This window comes from Cryptotermes secundus, unplaced genomic scaffold (assembly GCF_002891405.2).
Source record: "Cryptotermes secundus unplaced genomic scaffold, Csec_1.0 scaffold693, whole genome shotgun sequence".
Lineage (NCBI taxonomy): Eukaryota > Metazoa > Arthropoda > Insecta > Blattodea > Kalotermitidae > Cryptotermes > Cryptotermes secundus.
Window position 1 is genome coordinate 345,153 of NW_019722434.1, and position 12,880 is coordinate 358,032.

The 12,880-nt window shown below is 41.0% G+C and overlaps 1 protein-coding gene across 1 annotated transcript in view; it reads right to left on the reverse strand.

Moving 5' to 3' along the window:
• The window catches only part of LOC111861462 (zinc finger protein 184), a 30,379-nt gene that overhangs the window by 1,963 nt on the left and 15,536 nt on the right, over positions 1 to 12,880 (reverse strand). Inside the window, exons 6-7 of the mRNA XM_033750315.1 lie at positions 6,869 to 7,017; positions 2,226 to 3,446 (exon numbers count right to left, since the gene is read on the reverse strand). Coding sequence (XP_033606206.1) covers positions 2,226 to 3,446; positions 6,869 to 7,017 — 1,370 coding nt within the window. The remainder of the gene's footprint in view (positions 1 to 2,225; positions 3,447 to 6,868; positions 7,018 to 12,880) is intronic.

Sequence of the window (12,880 nt, forward strand, 5' to 3'; positions counted from 1 at the left end):
AAAGAGGTAAAAACGAAAACTGCTAATTAATTTGTTACCTTATCACTGGAGCGTACTATGTCCATTAATGCCAACTTTCAGGAACTGGGATTGAACCCAGGAATCGACTTCAGTTCAAATACGACTTTAAACACAATGCATTTTCAGATCTCACACTTGCAAGTAAGGCAAACCTTACATTGGGACATTGCAGCAAAATACAAAGAATGAGAAAAGTGCATGAACATTCCAGTACTCAGGTCACAAATTAACGATGAATCCATTTAACATATGAATTCTTGGTGAACAAAAATGGGGAAAAAGCAAACATTTCATCAGCATAAAACTGAAAAACATTGTGTTGGCACAAGTATGCTTTCTTCCCCTGGGACACAGTTGCTCCCCTGTCTTTATCACAAAATAGAGTGGAAAAAATTTACAATATGCGTAACACTCACACTTGGATCCTGAATTATACCAAATAAAGAAAAGATTGAGAGTGAGGACTCGAATCACATCCAAATATCCTACTGCAAAAGCTGCACACTGCTTCAACAGCCGTGGCTACTCCTACTACACTGCACCATCCCCCAATGGTGTTGCGACCTACCCTCCACCATCTTCCATGCCACTTGACTCACAGCAGAGGAGGCTAAGCAACAATGTGCTTGGTCAGCACCTGGATGGGTTACCACCTTGGAATACCAGTTGTTAATGCTGTTTGGTGCCATCTGATAGCATTTCCCTTGTTCAGCACCCCTACTGGCCAAGACTGGGCACCAGACCACACCTATTTGGCAACACTGCCTACATGCACATGGTGCAAAGAACTAAGAGCTGGCTAGAGTACAGCATGTAGAGCCATTACTATGCAACAACCACAAGATACGCAAATATACCAGAGTTGTTGCTGAGATCCTATGACTGGGGCAACCAGTTAGTTGCAAGAGTTCTCTGTTGGAAGTTGGAGTGTGTAGTTCAGTGAGACTGTTACAGTTCCTGTGCAAAACCTGTTGACAGGAAATGATTAGTTCAGACTGTAATAGACTGAGGACACTAGTCTGGGTGTATCAGTGATCTGCAAAGTGCAGTCATGAGTTGTGAGTGTATAAGTGAGTCACCAATCCACTCTTATATGTGACAGTATTTCTGGGCATTCTTTGTTAGGTATATGGTAGTTTAAGAAATGCGAAACCATAAAGTTACAGTTTTATACATACAGCATGTGTCTCCAGCATGAAATTCTATAAAGCATACCCCATTTTTTCCTAGACTCCCACGTTATACACACAATAGTGTTTTCCTATAGAATATTTCCAGTCCACAGTTATAGTAAAAAAAACACTCTTTTATCTGTTAGTAATAACAGTAGCTAAACTGTGTGCAAAACATCTTTCCATTTGCATCGTGACCAAACAGTGACATGGATCATCAGGTCCTAATTAGGAACTTTTTTTTAATGCTAGTGGGGTTGGACTGAGTCCCTTGTACTGCGGCCACTTCTGGCCTACTGTACCACCCCCAGATGATAGGTGAGGGTGATTGTGGAGCAATTGGTGGAATGAAGATTGGCAGAGGAAACCGAAGTACTCAGAGAAAAACTGCCCCAGCGCCACTTTTTCCACCACAAATCCCACTTGACCAGACCTGGGATCGAACCCAAGCCGCCATGGTGGAAAGCCAGCGACTAACCGCTTGAGCTATGGTGCGGCCTAATTAAGAAGTTACTAGATTCTATTTTCAACGTATGGCAGGAACCAAAATCTACATACCAGAGATCTCACTGAAAACACAGAACTTTTCCTGCATAAGGTTTTCTACTCAAGGTATGACATACCCAGAAACCTGAACTTCGTGGCCTCTTTCCAGGCAACATAAATAAGGGAAATACACGGCACAATGCAAAACAGGTTGGGAACAGCAGCTGCACTAACAGGCATCCCCCTTACATCACTCACACATGTGCTTATAGGATCTGAATTTCCTAACAAATAACCATTTCTTAAGAAAACAGTACTGGTTGACTTATTTGTTTCTTTGCATTTTATGTCTAAAATGTTTAATATTTATTCCAAATTTCTGAAAGGTCAGACTTATGGCCACTCTCATGAATTTCATATTTATGTTTCAAAATTACTGTAAGGGTGAAATTTTGCCAACACGAATTTCTTTAACTCTGAGGTGCACAATATAGCATTATGTTAGAATTCCATAAATAAAAATGTTTGTTACAGGCAGCACCTTACCTGGCAGCACTGTGGGCAGTGATTTGATCGGCCTCATGCAGTTTGATGTGGCGTGTGAGGTTCGCTTTGTGGATGAACGTCTTGTGGCAGAAGTGGCACACATGGGATGCCACACCAGCATGGATCTTCATGTGTGAATCCAGGGTGTGTTTGTGTGCAAATGCTTTGTGGCACTCTTTGCAGGGGAACATCTTGACATTACTGTGTGTGCGCATGTGGACCTTGAGCGCATCCTTCATCCAAAAGGCCTTGTGACAGACCTCACAGCGGAAGCCCCGTTCACCTGTATGCTTCAGATAATGTCGCTTCAAAGCAAAGACATTGTAGTATGACTGGGAGCACTGATCACACATGAACTGCGGACTCTGCCCATCGTGCAACATCATGTGGCAGTCTAGTGACTGTTTCTTCATGAAGCTTTTCTCACATCTGTTGCACTTGTAAGGCTTCTCTGGTGCATGGATCTTCATGTGGTTCTTTAGTGTCCCTTTTAAGGGGAAAGCCTTACCACAAACAGTGCACTTGAATGGACGGAAATCTGTATGGTTCATATAATGGCGTTTGAATTCTGCACACACAGCATACTCCTTAGGGCACTTATCACATTTAAACTCTTTATTTGCAGCATGGGAATTCATATGCTGCATGAATGTACTCTTGTACACAAAAGCTTTCTGGCAAAGGTCACATACAAACGGTTTCTCACCTGTGTGCAATGTGTAATGTAGGTCATGTTTCTGTCGTGTTTTGAATGCCTTATCGCACTGGTCACACGGATATCGATTTATTGATGTGTGCACAACCCGGATGTGACGCATCAGCTGTTTACGTTCAGGATACACTTTGTTACATGGATCACACACAAATGGAGCTTCTGAGTGCCGCTTCATGTGGAAGTGCAAACTAGACTTGGTTTTGAAGCAAGATCCACATTCGTTACACTTGAACCGTCTCTCTGTCACGTGTTTGCGTTTATGGGTGGCCAAGTGGCTCCGTTCCCTGAAAGCCTTCCCACATACGTCACAGGGATGGGAATTCCACTTCCTGCCTTCATTGTCACTAGGAACATTTTCGCTGTCATTCTCATCATTGCTTTCATCATCATCATCATCATCATCATCATCATCACCACCACCTTGCTGTGTGACAGGCACTGGCTCTCTTTTGGGCTTGATTCGCGCTCTCTTCAGGGCACTAAGGTCGGTGGTAGGGGTAGGCTTCCTGCAATATAAAATGTGTTCCGTCCATCACCAGCATGACTTACTTGTTTATTTATTTAGTTGCTCTGAAAACTATTATTATTAAATATCAGTAACCTGATAATACTGTTGGAAGACCAAGTTTCAATTGACACAGCTACAAAATAATGGCGAAGTTTACTGGCTGGCTTATTTAAGCACCACTCCAAGAAAGAGATAGGCAAGTGGAGGTATACCTCCACACATTCAGTGATTGATATGGTCATATGTAGGACTTTTGATTTATTGTAATACTCTTAAAATCCTCCTGATAAACTCATAAGGTTAAGAACACTAGTATGAGAGGCATTTTTTTAAAATCAAGTTGCATTTTGATTTATGTATTGTATCTAATTTGGTAAGTTATCTGGTTTTGATAGTGTGTTATATTTTAATTGTAGGTTTAACCATGTCAAGAGTAATTATTTATTGTTGACAAATTCTAATCCTTTAGGCATTTGGACAAAAGGATTTCAAGAATGATGTAATTAATGAAATGACTTGTGTTACTGTTGTGGAAATTATGAATGATAAATAAAATGAATGAATGAATTCTTAACCTTGGAGCTAGCTGTAGGTGAGTGGCCACCTTCGTGCTGTGGCTGCTTTACCCCTGGGGAAAGAGCCACAGGAACTCACTGAATAGGAGGCTGGGTGGGCCCCAGAGAAGGTGTGCATGCTGTGCAAAAGAGAGAAATCTCTTGCCCCAAAAATTCCTTTATCATCCAGCCCATGACTTAGGAATTATGTAAGTGAGTTAAACCTGAGTCTCTCAAAAAATTTTAAAACAAAATTAAAATCAACAGTTTTTCTAGGTGGCTTTATTTTGTCTAATTTTGCTAATAAAATGTTAATTAAACACACTTCCATATATTATTCATTCTTGTGGGATCATCACACTGTTTGTTTTTGGTAGATAGGCACAAACATTTCATAAAAGTTGTTGACTCCACCTCCGGAGCAGAGAAGTGGCTTCTCACTCTCAGAGCAAGCTACACTGTCACACCTCAGATGACCATAATCTGAACACTCAGTACCATGAGAACCTCAAATACCATCTAGGAGAAGAAATTACTTTTAATCTAAACTTAAAATTTCCAGTGTTACCAGTTTATTTACATGGCATACCTTCCAATTTCTCTTATAATTTTTTATGCACAGAAATTCTACAATATCTTGTTGTAGCAATAAGAATTAGTTTTCTGAACAGTGCAGACTCACAGAGAACTCACAGTAGATTTACCCACAAAACAAAGCACACATATAAAAACAAATTTTATTCCACCGTGTTAGGAGAGTGAATAGGCTGCGCCATAGCTCAAGCGGTTAGTCGCTGGTTTCCCACCGTGGCGGCCCAGGTTCGATTCCGGGGGCTGGTCAAGTGGGGTTTGTGGTGGACAAAGTGGTGCTCGAGCAGGTTTTCTCTGAGTACTTCGGTTTCGCCTGCCAATCTTCATTCCACCAACTGCTCCACAATCACCCTCATGTATCATCTGGGGCTGGTACAATAGGCCAGAAGTGCTGCAGTACAAGGGACTTAATCCCACCCCATTAGCAATAAAATAAAGAAAGGAGAGTGAAATAGCCATCAGTGCTGCTTTTCTGTACTGGAGTCCTGCATGTCTGAATTGTGATGTCAAACTGCTTGAATGAGACTTCAAGTACTTTATTTCTATGTAAACATAAGGCAATTTCTCACTGTGTAAACAAAGAAAGGGGCATGAGTAACTCAGATCTGCATCTACTTATTCATTTGTGGTCAAGATGATGAGCTGCCAATGCCTTGCACTGTACAGCATCGAATGATAGGATCATTATGCAATACTGAATTAGAAAGAATATGGAAGAAAGCAGCTATGTCCCAGTTTGAGGATGTATCCTGAGTATTTGCTTGGAATGACTGAGTAAAGCCATGAAAACCTCAGTCAAGATAGTCAGTCTCTGGACTGAGATTCATACCGAGGACTTTCAGGATACAGTGATATAGGGACACTGGTCTTGCAATCCCTCAGGCATTCAGAGACTGGCTCCTGACTGTGCTGGCTTGGGTTCAGTCCCAAGTGGTGCATGAAGTGGGACTGGGGGAGTGTTCTCTCTCAGTTTCTTCCAATTCCATCTGCTAATAACTTTCAACCACTGTGCCATGCTTACCTATCAGTACCCCCTGAGGGGTGCAACAGTTCTGACCTGGCAGCACACTGTCACCCCCTTGGTCTTTAAGCTGGGTCTCCATCTCTGCTCAACCAATTAACTGGCTGGTTACACAGACAGGAACTTATACCTGGCTAGCTAACCAACAACCTACTAAATGACCAATTAACCAGCTAACTCCATGATGATGAGTGGTCAACATCTGGTCAGCTACTCAATATATTCCTAGCATATTATGGAACCTGAAAGTTCATTATGATATTCACATGAACCCACCACTGGTCCCCATCCTCAGCCAGACTAATTCAATCCACATCTTCCCATTTTATTTAAGATCCATTGTAACACTACCATTCTGCCTGTGCCTAGGTATTCCTAGTCATCTATTTCCTTCAGGTTTTCCTATTCAAACTTTGCATGTGCTTCCCATTTATTCAATTCATGCTACATTCCTTGTCCATCTTACTCTCCTTCATTTGATCACTGTAATAATATTTGGTAGGCAGTACAAATTATGAAGTTTTCTCCTGCATCTGACATTTCCTTCTTCTTAGGTCAAATACTGTTCTCAAATCAGCAGTGTGGCACTGTGACGATACAGAAGGTTCCGCTGAGCGGACACCAACATTTCAGGGGAACATGTTCACGGTTAAAGTAAGACAACTTGGGAAAGAGGCAGGGTATAAAGGAGGGAAGAGCATGAGGAGGGGACAAGCAGTAGAAGAGCAGAAGACTTTTTAGAGCTGCCCTGTATAGTGACCCTGCTGCTCCTTCTGCCCCTACAAGTTCTTCTTTGTAATTTTCCTTTGCAGGACATCATCAAAGTCAGAAAATAAACCTAAATACATGTCCTCAAGGATTGTCTAAGTACTTTCAGCTACATCCCTTGTTATCATCTGGGTTTGATTATTGCCAAACTTCACTGTGGCATTAGTTGCCAGACAAGACATCTATTTTCAGTTCAAGAGATGTGCCTCTTTTGCAAGGCAGGGACTGAATGTCATAGAGGACTGGTTAGCAATCTTCCTTTGTATTACCGAGGTCCAACGCTCAATTTTAGCCCAAACAATGGCTATCCTGACTACGGCTCTGCTGGAAAATCCTGAGACAAACCTCTCATATGTGGCCACAATGACTACCTTCCCCTTCCTTTCCAACTGACTACTCCCTGTTGATCCTATGATTTGAGACTAAAGAGCAGCTGGCAGCATCGGTGTGAATGAAACAAGCCATCCAAACAACTGATGTACTTACTCTGCAGCTGCTGCTTGCTGACAGGGAGCAGGGCTTTGCTGATTTGTGTTGGTAGAACTGGACTTTGAGTTGTTCACATATAGCAGCATTGATGGGTCCAGCTGCACCTCCACAATCTCCTGACGCACTGTGATCTCGTCCAGTTCCACCTGCAAGCAAAAAATGGGAAACATCATCAGTGCAGGCACAAGTGATTCTAGATGTCTTGTATTGCCTACAAGGGCCCCATGTATGGAAGGTGCCCAGTCACTTAAAATGAATGATCATGTTCCTTATCATTATAAAATTACAGATATACTTCATATTTCAATTTCTGTTTTATCATTCACTAGAAGAAGCAAGCATTCTTCACACAGAATGTGGCTCCCTTTGTTCTTATCACCACAAGATACAGTGACTAAAACTGTACAGGATGAACAACACTCATTTTAAGAAATTCATGTAATTCAAAGGAAAGACTGGGAATGAGGATTCAAATTGCACTTAAGCCTCTACTGGCACTTTAACAGCTATGGCTACAATACATACTGCAAAAATTATGGAGCAAGTTTCATATCTCTGGGGAACAGGAGAACTTCATCTTGTCCACAGCAGACACCTGCACTAGTGCACAGCGACTATAAGAGTGAGACAGAGAGAGAAAAGCAAAGGGAATGGGTTGAAAGGATTTTATATCTAAAAGGAAAAAGGGCAAAGCTATCCCTGCAACAGGCCAGGGAGGCCCACAGGGCTGCAAGACATTAAGGATCCCATATTTTCTAGACAATCAGTTAACAGATGGCAATGAGGTTGTCAGCCTTACATGGCAGCCACCCTTTACTCACAGGAAGAGTCCTGGTACTCATCTCAGTTAGTGGCTAAGTTGACCCCAGGGCCTAAGTGCAGCTGGAAGGACTTACCCAACTGAAAAATCTAACAGGATAATAATAAGAAACTTAACAACAAAGAAGATAATAAAGGCATTTAATGTTGATCACTTAACAGTGTTGTACCAACTTCTGTGTCATGAGATATCTGTGGCAATACCTCACGCTTATCAGACAGGGTAACACAATGACAGCCTGCAAGTTCCTAGAATCAAAATGCCCAGATGCATAAATATATAATGATCAAATATCTGCCCCAGCATTTCTTCCAGATGCTGCACTGCAGGGGGGAAAAAAACGGTAAATACAAAAGATATTCCTGTTAAGAGAAATTTCAGGAAATTTACTGATTTTCCTCTATTTCAAAACCAGGCACAGGCATGTCCAAGACATATTACTCATCCTCCTTCAGCTTACCATCCTAATATTGAAATAACAGTTTCAATTATGTAATTTTCTCCATTCTCCTGTCACTTTCTCCCTCTTAGGTCCAAATATTATCCTCAGCAACCTGTTCCCAAACTCCCACAACATGTGTGTTTAAAGTGAGAGACAAGTAAAATTGCAGTTTTGTATATTTTAATCTTGATGTTTTTAGACAGCAGATGGAAAGACAAGAGATTATGATCTGAATGGTAGCAAGTTCCTCATGAATATAATTTTTGGCTTTCTCGTGTCATTCCAAGATATTTTAACTTTGCTGCATTTCCAAAGGATCTACTGGCTATTCCTGTTGTGGATTTGTTCCGCATTCTGCTGAGGAGATACAAATATACAGATTTTTCACCAAGTGTATAATACACAGGGCAGTTTAAAAGTCCATATATAACCAGATTTGGTTTCAGACAATTCAAATGATTTTATACCAAATCTGGCATGTTTTGAAGAAACGTATACCTTCCATGACAAACGTCCCTTCCACATCATGAAAAACTCATTCATCTTCCAACACATCACACTCTGGGATATATACAATCCTAAATTTTGCATTTAGATGATCGAGTATGGGTGTGAGTTTGGACTGTCTTTTGGAACCACAAGTGGAGTCATTGTAACTTTCGTTGTCAAAAAAATGAAGAAACTTTAACAGAAGGTGAAACTTCCTCTCACTGAACAGCTCTAAAAATATGAATGTTCCCAGAATTTTGCTCCGGCAAAAATAGCTCGTTATCTGGTGTCTGTTAAGTCATGTAACAGTAAGACTGCCAGCAACTTCATTATTTCAATTCTGTTCGTCTCATTCAGGCAATGGGTCCTAGATTTTAGTTCTACATAAGGTGCATTTTCTAAAATTTTTTGGGCATACCGATTTGTTTCTCTTGCTATTACTTCTGCAATGTCTGGTGTACAGAACAACTCAAAATATTCCAGGGGGTTACTGGCGGTCTTCTAAATCAACATTTATGCCAGGCTTGCCACATAAATGGAAAATGTGGTCGCTCAGCACCTGAATTTGTCCATAAGGCAGGTTGCATGCTACGCTTGTCACTGACATTTTCTGCCTCATTACAGCTCTGTTCACCACCTGATGAAATTTTCATTTCATTTCACTATCACTATATTCATACTCTGAAATATCACTGCATTCATTCTCTTGTGACAGTAAATAAAACACCTCATTAACATGAACCTTTTTGCTAGGACCTGCCATAATGATTAGTTGAAAGAATTAGAACCCAGGAGAACTATCAAGCAATCAACAACTTGCTGTCACACTCTGAAGTAACTAGAACATCTTGCAAGCACAACATACAAGTTTTCACTTCTGACTGGCATTATATCTACAACAGAATAGTTACGAAACATGCGTGACATCTATAGCTACCATAGCCACTACGATACACAGCACGGTATGACATCTATAGACATCATAATCACATGACTAGTTAATATGGCGTAGGACCACCTTTTGCCTTCAGTGCAGCTGCAATCCTTGCAATGGACTCATATAAGTTTTGAAGAGTCTCCAGTTGAATTTTATACCATTCTTCATGAAGAACATCTTCAAGTTTCTTCAGAGATGTTGGAGGTGGGAATCTGTTCCTCACTCATCTCGAAAACTGATCAGTCGTTCGATGATGTTCAAATGTGGTGACTGTGCTGGCCAGGGAAGGTGCTGAAGTTCACCTTCATGTTCTTCAAACCATGAGAGAACAGTTCCAGCTGTGTGAAGGGGGCACTGTTGTCTTGGAAAACTGCATCGTTCAGAGATAACGTCTGGATCATGGCATGCACCTGATTACCTGAACTATCCACGTACTCACTTGCAGTAACTAGGCCATGAAGGGTAATACGAGTAATGCTCTTTGCTAAGTATAATTAGAACGATCAAGCTAAGAAGGTTGAGATGGCAGGGCATGTAGCACAAATGGGGAGAAGAGGAATGCAAATATAAGTTCACTTTCTCAGTCACGCCTCTTCTTTAGATGCTAAAGTAAGGGTTGACAACATTGATGAAAAACAACCAAAATATCCAAGAAGTCCCTACAGCCAACAAAGCTGATTTCTTGTTAATACTGTGACATGCAGACCTAACACTAGGGAATGAATCAGCAACCACATTTCCACGGAGATGGGTTCTTCGAAGGCAACATGTCGCTAAGTGGTGAACACGTTCCCATGCAGATGGATTCTTGGAAAGCAAATCATTTTGGAATACATTTCTGTGGATGTGATCAACAAATATTTCCTTGGATACAGATATGCTATATAAGAGGAGAACAGGATTGAGTTCAGATCAGAAATAAGAGGCTTAACCTTGGTGGCAGTCAAGCATAAGACAGTTCAAGTGAGTAGACTGCTGTTGTAGCAGGAGCTATTAATAATAGGGCATGATCTGCTGTACTAAGCCTGGAATGACACAGGCCCTGTATATGTTATATATACATACATTTAATAACAAGTAAAATGTAAACTGTACATACTGACAACAAACTTATTACTGCTGACTGTGACTCTGGCAAACGGCAGACTCATCCTCTCGTCAGAGAGATCGCCTGACATCAACAAACCAACTGTATGACAGTAATAAAGATCTGGTCTTAAGCCCCAGATGGGTGCTTTATTCAGAGACAGACTGGCTGACTTACCATCAGTTGTATCGTAACTTTGACTTTGAGTTCAAATCAAGTTATCCCATGTGAAGGTGGGTGTGAACACCTCTATCGTAGCCCTGCCAGGTGTAGAAGGTGACGAAAAGGGAACCCAGTGCCTGGGGGGTATAAATGGGCCACCATGTTCCTGGGGGATATAAATACCGGGACCTGGTCCTCCAGGTTAGGGGAGTCTCAAATCTGAGACAGCAAAATACGGTCATGAGTCCTGAGGGACTCAGACCCAAGAATGACTGCTCTTGCGAGGGCCAGCAGCAATTGTAAACAAGAGACCCATCCTCTTGTCAGAGAGGATGTTACGTAAAGACTATAATCGCAATTGTTCAGTTGGAAAATAGAATTACTGGTCGTGAGTTTCAAGGAGCTTATCGCCAAGACGAACTGATTGGTGGTAAACTGCCAGTCATAACTCAGACTCTGAGATCAGGTCAGCAGTACATAGGAGCCAGGAGAAGACAGAGTAGAAGAGAAGTCAGTTGTGGCTTGGACCAGAATGGAGTCTGTCAGGCTGGAGTAAGACCTGTGCAGTCATTTATTGTGAGCTGTTGTATGTTATTATTATTACGAGAGATTGTTAAAGAAGGTGTTAATAAATCCAATCATCCAACCCAAACCCGTTATTATTACTCGTACCCATAAATGCATGACAATACCTTTCACTTGAATATTAACTGAAAGTGTCAGATGTGTTCAATGTGCCTGTATATGAATTTCATTTTGATTTATTTTATGATAGAATTTTTCCTGTTCCTGAACTACTTTCATGTCTTCAATGTGTGAGCACTCTGCATAATGCACATTTTTTCTCCGATTCTTACAGGGGATCCATTTAACATGGGATGAAGAACTCAGAATCATTCATTCATAATGGATATAACAACTGAAACATTATGTGCCATCTGACCACTATATTATATATACACATTTGAAATTAATTCGAAATTACCTCTAGTTCCTCTTCATAGTCATTACAGTCCTCTGATGTTACAGAGACCGGGGACAAGTGGTCCTCTTGTCTTCGGTGATTATCTGTTTCAAATCTTCCCCGGGCTTCCATTACTCCCATAAATCAGTTTCTGCCATATAATTTAACTGTTTTTTTTATCCTGACACAAAGATACATACACATTGACTCTAATCTTGGAAAATTTCTAATTAAAACTAAATTACTCTCACAAGGATATCAACACATTAAGAACCACACGTGTACGCCAATTGGTCTGTCATTTCCTTAGGTACGAGTATAACCAGACATTTCACTGCTGCATGTAACGCCTTACTGGAATTATATTTACATCTACGTATCTGCCAAATTCAGTGCAGAAATTAATGTCTGCATTGCTAAGTTTTCCGTTCAGCACAACCTATAACCACAATGTGTTTTTATAACAATAGTAACCTTAAAAATCTACCATAACCTCTACCCGACAAATACTTTCTATTGTGAATGTAGGCAGAGGAATGTAGCATTGACATGAACTCGTTTTTGTGTGCAGTAAGGGTACGCAGAAAATCTTTCAGCAACCACCGCATTCCTGTTCCCTTTCACATAAGCAACTGCCATTTTTCATCATGAAGCCACGTAAACTACATACAAGTACGTTCGAAGATACATAAAATCACATTTTCATTAAATTCCGACGATTCCGACGGCCACCGCATAACGATCAAGTAATCCTACCCCGGAACTGCCAGAATATTAATGGATACCTCATTTCTCTTAGGACTGAAGGACTGAAGGACTGAACACCATGTACAAGCCAGTACCAGAATTTCCGAGCGTTTCAGTGGGTTCTTCGATAGTTCGAGAGTGCGCCCACTGAAATGCCATACAAAAAACATTCCCCACAAAGAAATATAAACAATTGACCAGAGTCGGCTTGACAGCATAGGAAAACCAATCGGTCCACCTTTATGGGTTGGTTTATTTTACAACTATTATTATTATTATTATTATTATTATTTGGAAGGGGTGGGTTTCCCAATGCACTGCGACCATTTGTTGATCTATTGTGCGTCCCCCTTAATTATTC